The sequence below is a fragment of the Neomonachus schauinslandi genome, chromosome 10 (genome assembly GCF_002201575.2).
Source record: "Neomonachus schauinslandi chromosome 10, ASM220157v2, whole genome shotgun sequence".
NCBI classification, from domain to species: domain Eukaryota; kingdom Metazoa; phylum Chordata; class Mammalia; order Carnivora; family Phocidae; genus Neomonachus; species Neomonachus schauinslandi.
The window spans coordinates 93,298,777-93,321,284 of NC_058412.1; the positions used below are offsets into that span (position 1 = coordinate 93,298,777).

A 22,508-nucleotide genomic window follows, 5' to 3' on the forward strand; every position below is an offset into this window, starting at 1 on the left:
CCGCTAACAATTGAATGAATGATTTGTTCCAGGGCTCACCAGCATGGCCAGAGGGCAGATGACAGACACAAATATAATTTCCCAAGGGAAGAACGAGATTGGGTGGGAGACCAGAACATGAGGTCATGAAATTTAAAGTAACCAAACTTCAGAGCAAGAACAATCCATCCCAAATGTCAAGAGAAGTGAAGCAAAAAATGGAAGGACACGACATACTCTAAAACCATGGTATAAAAAGAGTAGGTGTTGAGGACCTGTGCCCACATGGCTCCGCCCTCACCTCATTCCCCAAGAGGCCTTACCTCCACACCCCAGAGCCCAGCGAGTCTTCTTTCCCTGATCTCCGTTATTCTGCGCATTCACTCTCATCACTTAGACACTGTATTTTCTCTCTTCCCTTTATGTATGTCTTTCTCCTCTAACTAGAATGCAGGCCCCATGAGGGCGAGGATTTTTGTCTGTTTGAGTCCCTTCTGCTTGCCCGGAACCTGGAATGGGGGCTGGCACCCACTGCACAGTCCACATGAGGTACTGGATGAATGGAGGAGGCGTGCTGGGGCCTCTGGGAAAGCAAGCGCTTGCCTGCAGCCAGCTCCCTCCCTCTCTGCAGCGTGCTGGGGTGTTGGCCCAGAACTGCAGCAGACATTCTGCCAATGGGAAGGAAGCCAGCTTCGGGCTGGAGCTGACACCAGGAAAAGCAGAGTGGAAAAGGGGAAGAAATCCAAACCCCAGAGATTCAAACCCTAAAGCCCGGCCTGTCTGCAGGCCTCCCAGTTACCTGAGCCAATAAATGCCCTATGGCTGAAGCCATTTTGAGTTGGGTTTTCTTTCATTTCCAGCTGAAAGCATTCCCACTGATCATCTATGTTTTGAAATCTGAAAAGATGGTTTTAGGAAAACTCAGGTTAAGGGGAGGGTGTGTATGAAAAGACAAGAATTAGAAAGAGAGAAGAGAAATGAACATTACTTGGTGAAAGTAGACAAAAATCCCTAAGACTGTCATAGTTCATGTATTCTTATAAGACCTAGCCCAAGGGTCTATTTACGCAATACGAAAAGGCCTCCAAACCTCAACAGAACCAGAAATTACCAGATAACAAAAGGTTTAAAGTTGATGTGGCTTACATGGTTCTAGAAAATCTGAATCTGGAGAGGAGATAGAATCACTATCCTTTCCTACAAATGATATACAGGGATCCTCCACTTCATTTTTGCTAACAGAAAGAAATCTGAAGATCTTCACTTTTTTACAAAGAAAGCCATTATCAGACTAATGTTGGTCTTTCAGGAAAGTGAAGTGGAGGTAATGGGAACTTCCAGAAAGCAGGGGATACTCTCCATTTCCCAGATGCAGTTTTAGTGTATGAGATGTTTCATAGGAACAATTTACTTTTGGATCGTGGGGGAAGCTGTACTCATAGAAAACAGAAGTGCCTCCAGCACTTCTCAAACTTTAATGTGCATAAAAACCAAGTGGTGCGCTTGTTAACAACACAGAGTCCCAGGCAAACCCAGTCAGGAGGCCTGGGGCAGGGCCTGAGATTCTGCATTTGAGCAAGTTCTCGAGGGCTGCTGCTGCTGACCCGTGGACCATGCCTGGAGTAGAACTGAACAGCATATGAAATACCGAGTTCTCCTGGAGTAAATGCAGGTAAACTTGAGAGGGAAGCCAAGTGCCGCAGGGGAGGAGGTGAGGGAAGATGCTAGATGCCATGTCCATGCCAGCCACCCACGTATGGTCTTCCTTGACAACAGAGACAAACACACCCTTGTAAGTCCTTACTTACTAAAAGCCCAGTGTGCCTGTCACAGGTAAGAGGGACGCGTTCCTGCCCTCCTAGCTGAGATGCAGGTGTCAATGCGTGGGAGCGACTATGAAAACATCCTGGAACCTTGAGAGAATACTCTGGGGACACAGGGGCAGAAAAGGGAGGCCCTGTCAAGGCAGTATCGCCTCAGGAAAACTGACGCCAGGGGTCAATGAGAGGTGACCTCTGGACTTCTGGGAGGTCACTCCCACACTCACATCTCTGAACTTCATTTTGGAAGATATGAAATTCCTCCGAACTCCTTCTTTAACACCAATCATGTTTTAAAAATCCAAATATCTCTGGGATGGAAGAGTGTGAGTTCATCTTTCCTTTACATTTTTGTACAAACACCTTCAGGTCAGCTGGCCTCCTTCTCAGCCAGCCAAACTCAGGTGCCTGAAGGGGCTACAGGTTTGTTTGTTTGTTTCTTAAGATTTTATTTATTTATTTGAGAGAGAAAGAGCGCACAAGCAGGGGGAGCGGCAGAGGGAGAAGCAGGCTCCCCGCTCAGCAGGGAGCCCAATGCGGGGCTCCATCTCAGGACCCTGGGATCATGACCTGAGGTGAAGGCAGACTCTTAACCTACTGAGCCACCCAGATGTCCCTACAGGGGTTTTTTTTTTAATACATCCACCTGTTGAAGGACATCCTGGTTGCTTTCAGGTTTTGTGTTTTTAAAGTAAGCTCTAGGCCCAGCATAGGACTTGAACTCACAACCCTAAGATCAAGAGTCACATGCTCTACTGACTAAGTCAGCCACTTGCCCCGAGTACAGGGTTTTTTAAAAAGAGCAGAGGGATAGGGATGCCTGTGTGGCTAAGTCAGTTAAGCATCCGACTCTTGATTTCAGCTGATTTCGACCTGATTTCAGCAGGTCATGATCTCAGGGTCATGGGATGGAGCCCCGCATCAGGCTCTACACTCAGCATGGAGTCTGATTAAGATTCTCTCTCTCCCTTTGCCCCTCCCTGTCCCACCCACTTGCCTGCCCGCACGTGCCCGCACGTGCCTGCACGTGTTTGCACACACTCTCTCTTTCTCTCTCTCTCTAAAAAAAATAAATAAATAATAATAACAATTTAAAAAATTTAAAAAGCAGAGGGAAGAAGGCAGTTCTCGAGGTCATATTCCCCGTAGAAGTTGAGCAGTCCTGACAGGCAAAACTACCGCATCTAACATTAAATGTGTGATTTCTCTAAAAAGCTCTTTGTGCTTACAATTTAGTTAAAGTAAAGAATTAAAGAAAGATCTAAGTGGCTAAAATCAGTAACACAAAAAACAACAGGAGTTGGCAAGGATGTGGAGAAAGGGAAACTGTCTTATGCTGTTGGTGGGAATGCAAACCGGTGCAGCTACTATGGAAAAGAGTATGGAGGTGCCTCAAAAAATTAAAAATAAACCTACCCTACAACCCAGTAATTGCACTACTGGGCATTTACCCAAAGAATACAAAAACACTAATTCAAAGGGATACATGCACCCCGATGTTTATACTAGTATTATTTACAATTGCCAAACTTGGAAGAAACCCAAGTGTCCATCAATTAATGAATGGATAAAGAAGATGTGGTATACAATAGAATATTACTCAGCCATAAAAAAGAATGAAATCTTGCCATTTGCAACAACATGGATGGAGCCAGAGAGTATAACTATAAGCAAAACAAGTCAGTAAGAGAAAGACAAATGCCATATGATTTCACTCATGTGGAATTTAAGAAACAAATGAGGAAAGGAAAAAAAGAGAGAGAGAAACAAACCAAGAAACAGACTCTTAACTATAGAGAACATGCTGATGGTTACCAGAGGGGAGGTGGGGGAGGGGGAAAATAGTTGATGGGGATTAAGGAGTGCACTTGTGATGAGCACCGGGTGATATATGACGTGTTGAATCACTATATTGTACACCTGAAACTAATATGACGCTATATGTTAACTATTTGGAATTACAGTTAAAATTAAAAAATAAACATAAACGATCTAAGCTTTCTCTAGAAAACAGTGGCCTGCTGCCATGTCCACAAAAGGGACATGGTGGTGGTGACACACATGTGGGTTTTGAGGGATTTCTTCCCCACACAAGCAGGAGCAGGTTCTTACACGCAAAGGGGTATGGGAACCAGAAGAACCGTAGAAAGGAGCTACATGCATGGACAAGCTGAGAAGAGGCGCAGAGTGGTAGCTGGTTGGCCACAAAACTCCCAGAGGAACAGAGGAAGGTTCTTGATGAGGGCTCAGACGGAAACAGTGACAAAAGATCATGTTCTTCTAAGGGTGCAAAAACTACCTTGGCATGTGAGACTTTAATTTTCCAGAAAGGAAACCAGGTGTACATGATTTGCCCCAACTTTATACGTGAGTGATAAAAAAAATGAAGCTGAGGGACGCCTGGGTGGCTCAGTCAGTTAAGCGTCTGCCTTCAGCTCAGGTCATGATCCCAGAGTCCTGGGATCGAGTCCCGCATCGGGCTCCTTGCTCAACAGGAGTCTGCTTCTCCCTCTGCCTGACACTCCCCCTGCTTGTGCTCTCCTCTCTCTCTCTCTCTGACAAATAAATGAAATTTTTTAAAAAATGAAGCTGATACTGCAAATGGGAACAAAGTATAAGGAGAAACAAGGGCCTTGCCCCAACCAGGACTAATTTCCAGACAAGTGTTGAAAATCTCATTATTTAAAAAAAAATAAATTTAATTTTTAATAAAAGCAAAATAAATCATAGTAAACAGAGAGAGAGAAGAATAGGAATTAAGTAATGAAGCCACTAAGAACAAGGCCACTACTCCAGCCAGACCCATGACCCATTCCTGATCCCAAGTCATCTGGTTGCTCTCCATTTCCAGTGTGTATTTATTCATAAAGAGAATCCCAGGTCATAAGAAAATGTCACCAACACACTCTACTTAATAATGCAGACAGTGTAAAATACATTTTAATAAAAGTTCTACTTGAGTCATAATAAAAATTTTAAATATCAGTATATACAAAAATAACTAGATTTTCTCTGATAGACGTAATGCATACCCATGATTTTGTAAAAATCAAACCAAAATGAACATCCCAATTTAAAAATGCATAAAAGATCTGAACAGATATGTTACCAAAGTAGACATACAAATGGCAAACAGCATATGAAAAGATGCTCAATACCATCCATCATTATGGAATTACAAATCAAATCAACAAGATAACACTACACACCTATTAGAATGGCAGAAATTCAAGACACTGACAGTACCAATGCTGGTGGAGATGTGGAGCAACAGGAACTCTCATTCTTTGCTGGTGGGATTGCAGAATGGTACAGCCACTTTGGAAGACAGTTTGGAGGTTTATATAAAACTAAACACTCTTGGGTACCTGGGTGGCTCAGTCGGTTAAATGTCTGCTTTTGGCTCAGGTCATGATCCCAGGGTCCTGGGATCGAGTCCCGTATCAGGCTCCCTGCTCAGCGGAGAGCCTGCTTCTTCCTCTCCCTCTCCCTCTGTGTGTGCTCTCTCTCTCTCTCAAATAAATAAATAAAATCTTTAAAAAAGAAAAAAACAAGACAAAAAACTAAACACTCCTACCATATGACCCAAACTTGTGCTCCTTGGTATATACTCAAATGAGCTGAAAACTTACACCCATACAAAAACCTGCACACAAATGTTTATAGAAGCTTTATTCATAATTGCCATTAAAAGTAACCAAGATGCTTTTCAATGAGATAAATTGACAGATAAATAAATTATGCTACACCCAGACAATGGAACATTACTCAGCACCAAAAAGAAATGAACTATCAAGCCATAGAGGAACTTTAAAATGTGTATTACTAAGTGAAAAAGGTCAATCTGTAAAGGCTACATACTGTATGATTCCAACTATAGAACATTCTAGAAAAGGCAAAACTGGAGACAAAACTTTAAAAAAGATCAGTGGTTACCAGGGGTTGTGGGGAAGGAGAGAGGGACGAAAGAGGTAGACCACAGAGGATTTTTAGAATCTACTCTGTAGGATACTAAAATAGTGGATCCATGTCTTTATGCATTTGTCAAAACCCACAAAATGCAAAACAGAAAGACTAAACCCCCGATGAGTCGATATAGGTTCATCAATGGTAACAAATGGCATAACTCTGCTGTGGGATATAAACTGAGGGAGAGTCTGTGGGTGGGAGGGGGGACAGAGGTAAGTAGAAACCCCTGTACTTTCTTCTCAGTGTTGCTATAAACCTAAAACTGCTCCAAAAAGTTCATTAATGAAACAAAATCAAAGCACTGATAAACATAAAGCTAAAATAAGTTGCCAGCTATACCCCCCTTCTCCTCAGGTTAATGAAGTCCTGTGTACCCAAGGTTAATAAAGTTAATAAAGTCCTGTATACCTTTCTAGAACTTCTATATATATGCAAGATAAAAACTAGATGTGATGTGTCTACAGTATCCTTTCCCCCCTTCTTCTTTTTAATAACAGAACCAACTTTGGGCACACACCAACCTATCAGTGACATACCCTCCGCTATGCAACCAACTTCCTGACCACAGACTATGCACAGAAGTGATGTAAGTTCCATAAAAGGGAAGTGCTTCTTCATTTCTCTTCCTACCCTTCTCCATGGGCTGAAATGTGGCCACGCTCTGAGCCAGCTCGAAGCATGAGAAGGAAAAGAGCCCACTCTGGCCGTAGTCTAGAAATTTTGTGTGCCAGGGACCCCTCTGGCAGTCTGGTGATGCTAGGGCCCCTGCTCAGACTAATGTTTTTAAATGTGTAAAATAAAAGACAACGAATTATATTGAAATAGAGTTACAAAATGTTTAAAAATGTGTGTTTTAGTAATATCTATGCCTCCTAATTAATGCATTAAGTAACAAGTTCTGGTTAGAATAAATTTAGGGAAATTTCAAAGTAGGATGAGCATACATATTTTGAGACATCTGGAACAACTGTAACATGATATGAAAATATCCATGATTTCTACTGGTTACAAAGTCGTGGCTTCAGGAACACTTCTGAGGCATGTTGCCTCCATTCACAGTGGAAGCACATGTTAAATTTCAATTAGAGCTTAGTAAAATAAAGATGGAGTTTTTCTTTCCATCCAAATCCACAGACTCCTGACTCATTATGCAGATGTTAGGTAAACACCCTTACTCTACCAGATGAAGAAGCAGTAAGAGAAGGAATTTTGGTCCCTGCACAACTTCATGGGGAAAATGTTGCTCTTCCGCTCGCGTCGGCACTACCGTGAGATAGAGGTGGAATTTCTATCTGACTCAAGCCACTGTGTTTTGGGGTCTTTCTGTTGCAGTGGCTTCACCTGAAAACACAGTAAAGAGAAGCAATATATGAAGTGGTGATGTGTTGACTCTGGAAGCTAACTGCCTTAGTTCTTTTTTTTTTTAGAGAGAGAGAGAGAGACATAGAGCCTGTGAGAGCAGGGTGGAGAGGGGCAAAGGGAGAAGGAGAGAAAAATCTCAAGCCGACTCTGCACTGAGCAGGGAGCCCCATGCGGGGCTCAACACCAGGACCCTGAGATCATGACCTGAGCTGAAATTAAGAGCTGGACACTTAACCGACTGAGCCACCCAAGCGCCCCTAACTGCCTTAGTTCTAATACGAGCTCTGCCACATCCTGCTGAGTCACTTTGAACTAATTACCTAACCTCTCTGAGTCTCAGTTTCCTTACCTGTAAGATGGGGATAATTATAATGGTACCTAGCTAATAAGGTCACTGCACGTATTGATACAGGGAAAGTGATTAAGAAAGTGAACAAAATGCTATAAACCTTCCATACATGTAAGCTATCAGTGCTATTGCTATTACTGTTTGACTACTTGCTTTTCTCACCACCCTAGACATCATTCCATAGATCTGTTTCTATTTTTTCAAAATCTGTATAGTAATGTTCTGAATGAATATGCCAAAATACATTTAGCCAGCCCCCAAACATAAAGTGATCATTCAGGATGTTTCTCAAAGTTTCATTTAAAACGCTAACATATCAATTATAGAGAAAGCTCTCTGAAACTACTCCACCAATCCATTTGTCGTAAGATTTTGCAGTAATTTTACTGAGGTCTCATTTACATTCTATAAAATGCACCCATTTTAAATGCAGTTTGATGAACTCCATGATATCTTGTAAGAATAAGACTGCATGTATAAGACCTTAGCTTAAAAAAGGTAAATTATAGAAAACGTGAAGTATTGATATTATTCCTATCACACATATACTGTTCATTTTCTATTGATCAAGATGGTCCTGTCCTGAAACAGAGCTGTAGGGAGAAGCTCAACTGCCCGTTTCTTCAGCGATGGCCCCAGATTTGTGTCTGGCAATGCACCCTTCCAACACCTGAGCTCTGGGAACAGCCCTAAATGATGCCAACCAACAGCCTCTGGTCCAGTGATGGGTCAGCACAGGACACAATCTGAGTCAATGAGAGGCAAATAGACTTTTGTGTTGGGGCTTCTGAAAAGAAGCATACCCATCACTCTTTTCCCATTGGACTTGAAGTGATAAAAGGTCTAAAGCTACCTCAGCCATCCTGCAACCACAGAGGAAGCACTGGGCTAAGAAGGGTCAACCTGGAAGAGACAGACCAAATAGGACTAACTAAACCCTCTATGAAACCAGCATCGCCATTGATTGGATGGATGGATTCTTCACTTGACTGGATTCTTCACTTGACTCTATGTGGTAAAAAATTCTCCAGTTACTTAAGCCAGTTGGATGGGTTTCTACTACTTGCCCACACAAGAATCCTAGGCAGTACACAAGCTGGGTGTAGAATTCCAAATTTTAGGCAATATAAAGAAGGGAATTAAAAATCATCCCAGATATTCCTAGTACCACCCAAGGGCAACCGTTGACCCCCTCTAGCGTTGCAGGCCAGGTTCCCTGTGGGAGGCAGCCTCACACAGAGCTCTACAGGCTGGGATTTATTGTGGTGAGCTCTTAGGATCCTCCACCCCTGTAAGGAGGGGCAAACTTGGGCAAAGCCCTTCTCTTCAGTCCAGCGCAATCTCTTTCAAGAGGGACCCAGCTTCAAGCTGTTGGTGCTCACACATCCCACAGTTAGAAAGTGAGTTCTTTAGTCCTGAACAAGAAGGGTTGGATGGCATAGCATAGTATCACATCAGCATGTCCCCCTTTACTCCAGTTTATTCACGTTTTTTCTTTCTTTAGAGATTTAGGTCATATTTAAATGCTGTTTTATATACTGGTATGAGCCTAGCATTACATTCTGAGCATTTTCCATTCATTAAAAATTCTTTAAATGAATTGCAAACAGAGTTATAATTCCTTCATACTTATACGTCATATAAGTATTTAAACATTCTCCTATTATTAGGCATTTAGAGTATTTCCAATATCTTTAATCCTTATATATAAATTTTTGTTTGCATCTCTGCAACCAGTTTTTAGGATGTATTTCTAGGAGTGGAATTAAAGAATTGAAGGATATGAACCACTGCAGCATTCTGGACAAATTGTCCTTGGAAATTTCATGTCAATTACATTCTGACCACTGCTACATTGTTTCATTAGAACTGAATGCTTCTCTATTTTAGATCTTGTCAATTGATCAAAAATGATGTCTCATTCTTATCTGGGTTTCCTTTCCCCTGATGAATAAGTTTGAAGATTTTTAAATATCCATTATTTTTTGTTTGTTTTTCTTCATATGCAAACAGTCTGGCCATTTTATTTTTTTGGTCAGTTTTTCTATTTTGGTATCAAATGGTCTTTTATTGACAATAAAATGTCTGACTGGACAGGTAACTCTTAATATGACTTTTTCCCTAACCAATAGGTTAAAATCACTTGATCAAGCCCTCCACCAGTAAAACAATTTTTAAAAGAAATCATTAAGTTAAAATGGTACCAAGCTCCTTGTTCCATTCTCTTTGGTTAATTTCATGGACTGTCTTTTGGCCAAACGTATGCCCACTTACTTGAGCAATCCAGCCCGATGGAAGACATAGAGATCCTGCTCCAGCGTACAGTTGTGGAAGGGGACAATCTTCACGAAGTTCTGGATGAGGGCAAACTCAGGGGTAAGGTGCGGCAGAGAAATGATGCAGAAGTTCTTGTCCTAACAGGATCGGTGATCAGGACACACAGGAAAAGAATCAGAAACCATTCATCACTAAACAAATTCCTGCTGTAAAACAGTACAGAAAATAGGGGGTAAAATGTGTAAAGGACAGGGTATTCCAGTTCAGCTTTCCTATAATTTGGAAAGTAATCATATGAAATTCAAGAGGATAAGGAACTGCAGGCATACTGAGAAAATCTCTGCAAGTCTGGCTGAAACCTAAATAAATGAATATTGTAAACCATGGGACCCATTCGCATAGCTCTTTTGTGGAAGTCAGTTTTGAGAGTAAGGTCCTTTGTGCTGGCAAATTCGCTTGCACCCTGGAGGCAATGAGGAAGCACGGGCGTCAGCCCTAGGCTTGCTAAGTGATAGAGCACCAGCCCCAGCCCCCTCCTCTGAGATGAGAGGTGGTGATCCGGGCCTCTTCTTCTTTAAAATCCTGTATTATACATGAATGGACGTCTGTATTCTATCATGACGTGATCCCATTCAGGTGAACAGATCTAAGGATGTGTTTAACCTGGGAAGTGTGTTTAGTTAGCAGGCATAGGAAGATCCAGATGTCCTCAGAACTGCCACTTACCCCTGAGATCTGCACTGCCCAATATGGGAACCAGCAGCCATGTCCGGACACTGGGCCTTTGGGAATGTGGCTAGTGTGACTGGAGAACTGAGTTTTTAATTTTATTTCATTTTAAATAATTTAATTAAATTTAAAAACTGATACTCAATTCAGTTATTGGAAAAGCTTTATGTATGTTGGAACAACTTGGGTATATGAATCTACTTATGCAACTGTCAATCTTATGAAATCTAAACGCAGATCAAGTATTTCTGATGAAAATGTAGTGTTTGTATTGAAATGTGCCACAGGTGTAATAATACATTTTAGATTTCAAACACTGGGGAAACGACTGTAAAATATCTCAATAGTTTTTCATACTGATTACATGTGAAAATGATTAAATTTGGGGCATATTCAGTTAAATAAAATATATTATTAAAATTGATTTCACCTGCATCTTTTTTGTTTTTTTAATGTGGCTGCTAGAATATTTAGATTACTTATGTGGCTCGAATTTGTTGTCTATTGGACAGAGCTGTCCTAGACCATCTGTGTTCCATACATCCCACTTGACCCTCTGCCAGGTGCCTGCGGGAGTGGCCTGCTCCTCCCAGAGCTAATTTGTCCCTTTGGGATCTTGCCTCCTCCTGAACCCTGTGAAGGCATTACTTGTGGTAATCCAAAACCCTGGGGACGTTTGTGCAAACCAAAGGAGTGAATTATTGTTTGACCTTATCTTCCTTCTTTCTAGCAAAATAACACAGCTCCTTTTGGGGAACTTGAAAGTCAAGTTGTTGAAATACTCAAGCTGAAAATAAGGAATGGGTGCCAAGTCTCAGTGGGCTTCCTCTGGGAGGAGGAGACTATAATGAATTGCTTTGACTTAGATTTGAAGGATTTAAGGATGAATTATAAAGTATTTTGTTCCTCTCTCTGCATATCCTGAAATAAAATAGAATTAAACCATAAAAATGTCTTTTACCTTTTTAAAACCAGCATGGTTTTGTAATGTTGAAGATCTGCCTTTACATGGACTTCAAAGTAGGAGTGAATTTAAATGTAGGGAAATTACTTTGGGGCATCTCTGAGGGAAACTGGCTTTGTAAAGCCTACCTTAGGATAATCTACATTGCTTTATGAGCTTCAAAATGCCTTAAAATTAATCCCAAAAATGTTACGAGAAATATGGAGAACATTACTACAAGGCTTCATTATATTAACAAAATGAGGAAATACAACCTATGATCACATAGGCTTCAGGAAACATAATTAAACCATATTTGGTTTTTGCCTCAGTAGAAAGAGTATCAGGAAAAATAAGACAATAGATATTTTTCTTGTAATTAGCCAACTGAAGAAGTCTAGTTATTGACTTGCCTTAAGTGATAGGCAAAGCAGGGAAAACATCTTTATAAAAATCCATTTTTTCCTCAGTCATCTTCCTTCCCCACTTTCTTCCCTCCAATAGAGTGAGAAATTGATTAGAATCTCTATCCCTTGACAACAATGATCCAAAAATGAAGGCAGAGGATAGGAATGGAGGATGTCGTTTGCACTGGTCTGTTTGCCTGAGGCCCATCCACCAAACCTGTCGTAGTGGGTTGAGTGCTTACCCCACGTCAGGCACTGTGTCAGGTGACGCCAACCAGAAAATCAGCCATAAATTCCTACTTTCCTACTCTCAGAAAAGCAATCTAATGGTTTCAGAATTCTCTGAGCCAATGTAAGCTATAAAGTAATATGGCTGTCTAATCCACTTTTGTGTTGTTTCTGAAATTTTCATGTACTACCAGCATTCTATTAATGATTTGATTCTAACAAAACACCGTGAAAGCTATCCTTAAAAGAAATTAGACATTGAAAGGGAACTATTAGAACCAGCAATGACAATATTTTGAAACGTTCATGATATGTCATTCAACCTTATTTTCAGAACATGGAAGCAATTCAAACCTCAACATTCATAGCGATATATGTGCTTGGACAGTGAATATGGCATTTTACCTTTCTACAACTTTTTTAGCTTACAAAACCAATTATATTACTCAAAATTCAGCATGTACTTACAGGAAAAAGACTGAAGACGAAATTCATAAAGTCCAGTGACCTGTAAACAAGACAGTAAGCATTGTCACCGATCTGCAAGCAAATGCAGCGTCAGTATGTATTTAAAGAGATTTATGGCTCTCTTCCTGTCAAGCAGTGGTGGCCGACCACTAGTCGGAATTCAAGTCTAGCTGAACATTACTCAAGTTGCAGAAAGTCGTAAGCTTTATATTTCATTAATAAAGTATTTTTCTATAACTAAAGACATTATTATAGCAATTAACAACCTGTGCATTCAAAGAGGCTCAGTAGTCATTCTGTGACATAATCTCTCCCTTTTTTGTTAGAGCTGTCAGAGAGACGTGGGTATATTATAAGCAATTCTGATCTTTTTCTCTTTTACATGCAAAAGATTTTCTGACCACCTGTGGTTGTAGAGTCACAGGCAAACCATAATGGATCATCAAATTTCTGTCTGAAAATTCAAAAGTCACATTCTAAGCACAATCATATCTGAATGCACAGGGGAAAATAAATATACACAACTAATCTAGAAGGGCTTATAGGCTTTTTAGATGTCTACAATATAAGTAAAATAAAGATTTCCCTTTTCAACTTCTAAGATTTCCCAAGAAATTGAAAACTTAAGAGGAAAAAAGTACAAGTAAAACATGATTCTAAGTGAGATTGAGAGACTGGGAGCATGTTTAAATACATTCTCTAAGAAGGAAATGTCCAGCAGCATTCTTGGTCATCTAAAGGATACTCTGAATCTTCCGGTCTATCAAAATGAGCCAATCTTTTCCTCTTCCAGATTGTTCTGTGAATAAAATGGTGGAGTTGGTGGGAATTCCAAAGGAGATGTGGAATCTAGGCATTGAGGTCAAAGGTCCACTTCCAGACTATAGATGGCAGCAAGCACTGAACACATGGGGATAGGAAGTGGGGTGAATGAGTGGTCTGGTGGGTACCCAGGCTTTGTCTGGCACCATGCCTCCTCCTTCTAGCAACTTCCCTGGATTGTTGTTTGGTGTCCTACTAGCCCCACTCAGATTACACATGGGTAAGGCTCCAGCCCCAAATTTGGGTGGGGGGAGCATGAGGCAAAGGACTAAGCTGTCATCATGTCCTGGTCTGGCCCATCCATCAGCTCAGGAACGAGCACACAGTCTGATCAGGCCCGATGGGGCTTTAGCTAGAAAGCCAGGCTCAAAGTCCTCCTCACTAGCTTCTGGTACAGAGCCTGAGCCCACTGTCCATTTCTTTGGCCCCAAGAAGGGACACTCCCCTGAGAAAGGAGCCAGCAGCAGGGAACCAGAGGCAGGAGGCAGAGAGAGAAACTTGGAACTTGATGGGGTTATCTTGAATCAAGCCACATTGAAAATCAATCCCACCAGTGGACTTATCCTTTGCGATATGAGGCAATTATTCCATTTTTTAAAAGCCAGTTTGGGTTGGATTTTCTATACTTGCAACCAAAAGACTCCAGACAAGCAATCACCTAAATCCAAAGCTCCCCTCAAATGCAAACTTTAGAGAAAGGAGAGCAGCATGTGGTTACATAAGTGATGATTTTCCAGATCTCCAACTGTTACACAGGTGAGCAAAACCTGGGCAGTCCCGTTCTGTGGCCCTTGCCCAAATTTTATGGACTGAAACCTCTGGGACTGGGGCCCAGAAATCTATGCTTAAAAAAACAAAACAAAACAAAACAAAACAAAAACAAAAAGCGGGATTAGGATGTGAGGCCAGGTTTGGAAACCAAGGGCTCTATAAGATTAAAATGTGAGGCCACCAATGCCGTAAGAAAAGTCTTACCATGATAGACAACCAGTACTTGCCTTGCTTCGTATTTCTCCTCAATACAAAAGAGCTGAATACAAAATGCAGCTGAGGCTCCCTTGTAGATGGGGCGGAAGTCGCTGGTCTCCTCGGGCATCGAAATGGATGCCAAGCTCAAACAGCTGACACAGCCATCTGTATCACCCATAGTGGACTGCTGACTGAGGTTTTCTATGTCCTACAGCAAGGAGACAGGAGGAACCAAGCGGGAATCCTATTCATTTTCTACAATTTAATGGGCTAGTGGTTGCATCATCTCTACATTAGACGATCTCTCTAGGACAGATGTGACAGTCTCACCTGAAACAAATCGTCCTGAGCCAGGCCTAGTTTTAATGAGATGTTCTTAATGAGATATTCAAGATTTATAAAGGGATTGAAAGAAGTCCTTACGTGAAGGTCAGAAAATGAATGGTTTCCGTTGGTCTTTCACATAGGATCCATATTTCAACTGCAACGCTGGGGAGAAGTTAGAGTGTGGTAGTACTATATAGCTATCAATTCCATAAGCAAAATACCTCTGCCTCCCAAAGTGTTTTCACTGTGATTTTGTGCTACAAGAATTTTTGGGTCTTGGGACTGTCGGGTGGTTTGGTGGTGAGGTGGAGCCCAGGGAGGTCCAATGGGCAGGAGCCACCTGGAAAGTTAGTGTTAGACCTTCCAGGCTCATTGTAGGGGCGTCTAAGAAGGTGTTATAGCTCAGAGGAAAACGATTCATTCTGAGATCCTTCTCAGAGTTCTTTTAAATCAAAGTAATGCATCAAACATTAAAATAATATCAGCACTAAAACCTTATAAAGAAAATCAGGAGTCCCCTGTCCCTTCAATTCCTCTTCCCATTGGCTAGCCCTTTCAACTTTCTCATTTCTTTGGTATTTACCCCCATGTCTCTGAATATGTGCTCAATCTCTTGGAGACTGTGATAGGCAGAACACTGGCCCCCCAAACTGTACATGGCCCAATCCCCAGGACCTGTGCATTTTACAGAGAAAGAGGGACTCTGCAGAGGTCATTAAGTGAAGATTTTAAGACAAGGAGATTATCTGGGATTATCTAGGTAGGCCCAAATAATCAGAAGGGTCCCTTATAAAAAAGAGGCAGGAGGGTCAGAGTCAAGAGACTGGAAGATACAATGCTACCAGCTTTGAAGATGGAGGAAGGTACCACATGCCAAAGGAATGCACGTGTCTTCCAGAAGCTAGCAAAAGCAAAGGGAGGGATTCTCCCCTAGAGCTTCCAGAAGGAACAGAGTCCTGCCTGCACCTGGATCTTAGCACCGGTTTGGGTATCTGACCTCCAGAACTGCATAAGAACAAATTTATGTTGTTTTAAGCCACTAAGTTCATGGTAATTTGTTACCACAGTGATAAAAAACTAATACAAAGACCTGGCTTCTGGCATTTGGAGAACATGGTGGGAGGAGAGGACAGAGGTTTCTCCACTTGAAATGGAGAGTTCCACTTACTTGTCTGTTCTGCCTTTTCCCCATTACACAGCCTCACACAGTGCGGGCTGAACCTGAATTTAGAGCTGCTTCTGTCCCATCTAACCAGAGGACAGTCATCTGGTTATTTCACTTGAGTACAGTAGACAGGCTAGGTGCTGTCCGCAAGGACTCTAGTGTCCCCAACACTGCATAGCAGACTGTCAGACCCCTCACTTCAGCCCAGTCCTCGCCCTGCCTTCCAGAAGCCCCAGGCCCTGGGCCTTTTGTGGACACAGGAGGAGAAGGTACCCGCTTTCTGCTAGTGCCTCCCCTCACAGTGGTGCTGGACCTTCTCCTTTCTCTGCTGTGCTAAGCCAGTGTAAACTCCTCCATCGATTTTCTTCAGTCTCAACATTTTGAAAGGGCTCACCTTCTAATATCTCCTCTCCTAGTATTGTTGTCTTTGTGGATTTGTGCCCCACTTCTTATTGCTTTACTGTTTTTTCTGTGGTTTTTTCCCAGAAGGGAGAGGAGATAAACATAGGACATCAATCCACGTTGTTGACCCAGATGCCCTCTGGGGATCCAGTACATCTAATGCAGCAGGGACCATCCTGTCCCCTCCTCCACATCCACATTCTGATTTGGGTCCCTACAGGTATAGCTACCTCTTAGAAATAGAGCATGCCTCACCCTCTGCTCCATGCCTCATTCCTCCCCAGAACCTGAGGAGTCAGTGTCCTAGTGTGGATGTCCCCAGAAGCAAACTCTGAGCTAAGTTTATTCGGGGAGTGATGCTAGGAAATTCTGCAAGGAGAGTGGAGAAGGGAGGCAAGGAAGGGAAGGACGCCAACGCAAAGTGTCCCATCCAATCCCACTGAAATCCCTGGGAGATTGTGGAGAATACTCTCAGAGCTGTCCCACCTAAGAGAAAGGAACTGGGGTGTTGATTCTCCAACTACCTTCAGTCATTGTCTGATGGTTGCCCCCCAAAGATTCTGACCTGCCTGCAGCACGGTACCAGAGAAAGACCAGGCACCTGAAGTCCCTGTCCTCGAGTGCTGAGGAATGAGCAGTGCCAGAAGGACATGGGTAGGGTCCCACAGGAGGTGCTAAAGTGAGATTTGGAAAATGGGCCCCCACCTGCCTGATGCACTCTCTTCCTAGCAGCGCATCCTGCTCCTGACTGCATGAGTTCTCCTCTCCTCCACACACTCGGCCCAGGAGGGCAGACCCTGCTCCAACGGTGAAGTCCTGCCTCTGGCCAGGTGTGTACACTGGATTCAGTGGGGGAATTAGGAAATCCACTTGTCACACGTCCAAGCTTTGTTCTCCAGTTCAGTTTTGGCCAAAATCAAGTGGCACCATTATCCCTACTGACTTCTGTGTAGGCTTCTTAATTTCTCAGAATCTGGAGAAGAAAGGGGTGACAAAATCTGGCCATCTCTCAGAATTCCGATGTCTGGGATTAGTGTTCCAGTAATGTGGTCCTCCCAGATCTCCAGGAGATGACCCGACTTCCTGTTCCTTCAAGGGCTCTCCAGACTTCTCAGGTTGACTCATGAGTCCAGAAGAGGCAATGGGGAATCGACTGAAAGCTCAAAACTGGGCTCACCACTGGGGCATGAGAGTGTCTGATCATGTGAATCTCCCACTTAAAACTTTCAAAGCCTTCCTCTGCTCCTTAGGAAAAATCCAAAATCCCGAGCAGGGTCCACAGAGCCCTGCCAAATGACCTGAATCCTTGGGTTTCTAGCAGGAAACAGAGTGCACACTCCAGCGAAGCAGACCAAGGAGATTCAATAAAGGACCATATGTGAAGGTGTGGGCAGGGAGAAGCCAGGGGTGGCTGCTGGCAGAAGATGCTACCACCCCTTGGCCTGAATCTGTAACAGTATAACTTCTAGGACCAAGCTGTACAAGGGATACTGAATAAAGGATTTCTCAGTGGAGAAAGACTTCATCGAGGGAGGCTTTGTGGAGTCAGTGCTAAAGAAGGTGGCAGCTCTGAGCTGGTAGAGAGAAGCAGGGAGCCTGGAGGAGGAAAGAGCTCACCAACACTGAATGGAGAGCAGTGAACCTCGTGGGGCCCACCAGCCGGCACACAAACCCTACCTCCATCTCACTAGTGTTTCCACTATGGACTGCTGACAGAAGTTCCTCAGCTGTGGCTTCTTCTGTGATTCTCCCCTGTAGATGACAAAGGCAAGACATTTAATCAACACCTACAGTGGTTCAGAGCCCCAGCTCTGGAACCAGCTGCCTTGGGTTCAGATCCTGGCTCCACGGCTTACTGGCTTGGGAAAATCATGGAGTCTCCATGGCCTTATCTGTAAAAAAGAGGCTAAAAGCAGCACCTACCTGACAAGGTTGTTAGGAGAATAAAATAAGGACAGGTAGATACAGAGATGCTAGCACAGTGCTGGCTCCTCCTAGTTCTCTGCAGATGATAGTTATTACTTCATTATTCTTATTCTTCTGTGTAACTTGAAAGCTGCACTAAGTTTCTTCCAGCTGCTTTATTGAGGTATAACTGACAGTAAACTGTATATATTTGAAGTATACCTTCTGAAAAGTTTTAACCTATGTATGCCCCCATAAAAATATCACCGTAATAAAAATAGTGAGCATATACCTCACTCCCCAAAGCTTCTGTGTTTCTAGGTACCCCTCCCCTCCTGCCCTGTGCCACTCGGCCAACCACACACAAATGATTATCTGCTCTTTGTCACTATAGATTATAGGCTGAGTCTGTTTCTAGATCTTCTATTTGGTTCCCTTGGCATTGTTATCACAGGGGCTTAATGACAAGAACTATATAGTAAACCTTGAAATCAGTAGTGTTGGTCCAACAACTGCTCTGTTCGAAAGTTGTTTTGGCCAATCTAGGTCCTTTCCATTGGCCAATCTAGGTCCTTTCCATTTTCCATATGAATTTTGGAATCAGTTTTTCAATTTCTAGAAAAATCCCTCCTGAAATTTTGACTGGGAATGCATTGATCAACTGGGGAAGAATTGACACCTTGACAATGTCAAGTCTTCAAAACCAGGAACATGGGCTATCTCTCCATTTATTTAGGTCTTATTTCATTTCTCTCAGAAATGTTTTGTGGTTTTCAGTGTACAAGCCTTGAACATCTTTTGTTAGATTTATCTCTTAGTATTTTGTGTATCTGTACTAGTGTAAATGGTATTTATTTCAATTTCTAGTTGTTAATTGCTATTACATAGAAACAAAATTAAACTTTGCATATTATTTTTGTATATATTTAGCAATATGCTAAATTATTTACTAGTTCTAGTAGCTGTTTTTGTAGATTCTAGATGATTATGTTATATCTGCAAATAAAGGACAGTTTTTTTTTGTTTTTTTTTTTAATTTATTTATTTGAGAGAGAGAAAGAGATAGAGAGCATGAGAGGAGGGAGGTTCAGAGAGAGAAGCAGACTCCCTGCCGAGCAGGGAGCCCAATGCGGGACTCGATCCTGGGACTCCAGGATCATGACCTGAGCCGAAGGCAGTCGCTTAACCAACTGAGCCACCCAGGCACCCAAAAGGACAGTTTTAATTCTTCCTTTCCAATCTGGATGCCTTTTATTTCTGTTATCTTTTTGTGCTGGCTTGAACTTCCACTGTAATTTAAATAGAAGAGGTGAGAGCGGACATTCTTGCATTGTTCCTGACCACGGGGGAAAACCATTCAGTCTTCTACCATTAAGTATGATGTTAGCTACAGGGTTTTCAAAAATAGCCTCTAACACACTGAAGAAGTGCTTTCTGATTCCTAATTTTCTGAGAGTTTTAATGAGGAATGAATGTTGAATTTTCAAATACCTTCCCTGTATTTTTGAGAGAAACATTAGGTAACCTTTTAGCCTGTTAATATGGTGAATTACATTGATTTTTTTTTTTTTTAAGTAGGTTCCATGCCCAGCGTGGAGCCCAGGGCGAGGCTTAAACTCACGACCCTGAGATCAAGACCTAAGCTGAGATCAAGAGTTATCATGCTTAGCTGACTGAGCCACCCAATCGCCCCAATTTGATTTTTTATGTTAAACCAAACTTGCATTCCCACAACAAACCCTACTTAGTCATGATGTACTATCTTTTTTATATATTGATTCAAATTACTAAGATTTTTATTAGGATTTTTCCATCGATGTTCATGAGAGGTATTAACCCGGAGTTTTACCTTCTTATACTGTCTTTTGTTGTGAGAAGACATACTTTAGGTGACTTAAGTCCTTTTAACTTTATTGAGTTTATTTTGTGGCCCAGAATATGGTATACCTTGGTAAATGTTCCACGTGCACAGGAGAAGAATGTGTATTCTACCATTTGGGGGGTAGAGTTTTATCAAGTGTCAATTGGGTCAACGTTGTTGACAGTGTTCTTAGAATCTATATTCTTTTTTAAAAAATATATTGTTATGTTAATCACCATATGTTACGTCATTAGTTTTTGATGTAGTGTTCCATGATTCATTGTTTGTGCATAACACCCAGTGTTCCATGCAGAACGTGCCCTCCTTAATACCCATCCCCAGGCTAACCGATCCTCCCACCCCCCTCCCCTCTAGAACCCTGTTTGTTTTTCAGAGTCCATCGTCTCTCATAGTTCGTCTCCCCCTCCGATTTCCCCCCTTCATTCTTCCCCTCCTCCTATCTTCTTTTTTTTTTTCTTAACATATATTGCATTATTTGTTTCAGAGGTACAGATCTGTGATTCAACAGTCTTGCACAATTCACAGCGCTCACCATAGCACCTAACCTCCCCAAGGTCTATCACTCAGCCACCCCATCCCTCCCACTACCCCTCACCCCAGCAACCCTCAGTTTGTTTCCTGAGATTAAGAATTCCTCATATCAGTGAGGTCATATGATACATGTCTTTCTCTGATTGACTTATTTCGCTCAGCATAACACCCTCCAGTTCCATCCACGTTGTTGCAAATGGCAAGATCCTATTCCTTTTGATGGCTGCATAATATTCCATTGTATATATAGACCACATCTTCTTTATCCATTCATCTATTGATGGACATCTTGGCTCTTTACATAGTTTGGCTATTGTGGACATTGCTGCTATAAATATTGGGGTGCACATACCCCTTCGGATCCCTACATTTGTATCTTTGGGGTAAATACCCAGTAGTGCAATTTACCCAGTAGTGCAATTGCTGGATCGTAGAGTAGCTCTATTTTCAACTTTTTGAGGAACCTCCATACTGTTTTCCAGAGTGGCTGCACCAGCTTGCATTCCCACCAACAATGTAGGAGGGTTCCCCTTTCTCCACATCCCCGCCAACATCTGTCGTTTCCTAACTTGTCAATTTTAGCCATTCTGACTGGTGTGAGGTGGTATCTCATTGAGGTTTTGATTTGGATTTCCCTGATGCCGAGCGATGTTGAGCACTTTTTCATGTGTCTGTTGGCCATTTGGATGTCTTCATTGGAAAAATGTCTGTTCATGTCTTCTGCCCATTTCTTGATTGGATCATTTGTTCTTTGGATGTTGAGTTTGATAAGTTCTTTATAGATTTTGGATACTAGCCCTTTATCTGATATGTCATTTGCAAATATCTTCTTCCATTCTGTCGGTTGTCTTTTGGTTTTGTGGACTGTTTCTTTTGCTGTGCAAAAGCTTTTTACCTTGATGAAGTCCCAATAGTTCATTTTTGCCCTTGCTTCCCTTGCCTTTGGCGATGGTTCTAGGAAGAAGTTGTTGTGGCTGAGGTCGAAGAGGTTGCTGCCTGTGTTCTCCTTTAGGATTTGGATGGACTCCTGTCTCACATTGAGGTCTTTCAACCATTTGGAGTCTATTTTTGTGTGTGGTGTAAGGAAATGGTCCAGTTTCATTCTTCTGCATGTGGCTGTCCAATTTTCCCAACACCATTTGTTGAAGAGACTGTCTTTTTTCCATCGGACATTCTTTCCTGCCTTGTCGAAGATGAGTTGACCATAGAGTTGAGGGTCCATTTCTGGGCTCTCTATTCTGTTCCATTGATTTATGTGTCTGTTTTTGTGCCAGTACCATACTGTCTTGATGATGACAGCTTCGTAATAGAGCTTAAAGTCCGTAATTGTGATGCCGCCAGCTTTCCTTTTCTTTTTCAACATTCCTCTGGCTATTCGGGGTCTTTTCTCGTTCCATACAAATTTTAGGATTATTTGTTTCATTTCTTTGAAAAAAGTGGGTGGTATTTTGATAGGGATTGCATTGAATGTGTAGATTGCTCTAGGTAGCATTGACATCTTCACAATATTTGTTCTTCCAATCCATGAGCATGGAACGTTTTTCCATTTCTTTGTGTCTTCCTCAATTTCTTTCATGAGTATTTTATAGTTTTCTGAGTACAGATCCTTTGTCTCTTTGGTTAGATTTATTCCTAGGTATCTTATGGTTTTGAGTGCTATTGTAAATGGGATCGACTCCTTAATTTCTCTTTCTTCTGTCTTGTTGTTGGTGTATAGGAATGCCACTGATTTCTGTGCATTGATTTTATATCCTGCCACTTTACTGAATTCCTGTATGAGTTCTAGCAGTTTAGGGGTGGAGCCTTTTGGGTTTTCCACATAAAGTATCATATCATCTGGAAAGTGAGAGTTTGACTTCTTCTTTGCCGATTTGGATGCTTTTGATTTCTTTTTGTTGTCTGATTGCTGTGGCTAGGACTTCTAATACTATGTTGAATAGCAGTGGTGATAGTGGACATCCCTGCCGCGTTCCT

At 42.1% G+C, this 22,508-nt stretch overlaps 1 protein-coding gene across 1 annotated transcript in view; it reads right to left on the minus strand.

The window, feature by feature from the left end:
• The window catches only part of CFAP61 (cilia and flagella associated protein 61), a 290,863-nt gene that overhangs the window by 187,606 nt on the left and 80,749 nt on the right, over positions 1-22,508 (minus strand). The window contains exons 9-12 of the mRNA XM_044918685.1: positions 17,894-17,968; positions 14,352-14,530; positions 12,532-12,571; positions 9,754-9,893 (exon numbers count right to left, since the gene is read on the minus strand). Of these exons, the coding sequence (XP_044774620.1) occupies positions 9,754-9,893; positions 12,532-12,571; positions 14,352-14,530; positions 17,894-17,968 (434 nt within the window). The remainder of the gene's footprint in view (positions 1-9,753; positions 9,894-12,531; positions 12,572-14,351; positions 14,531-17,893; positions 17,969-22,508) is intronic.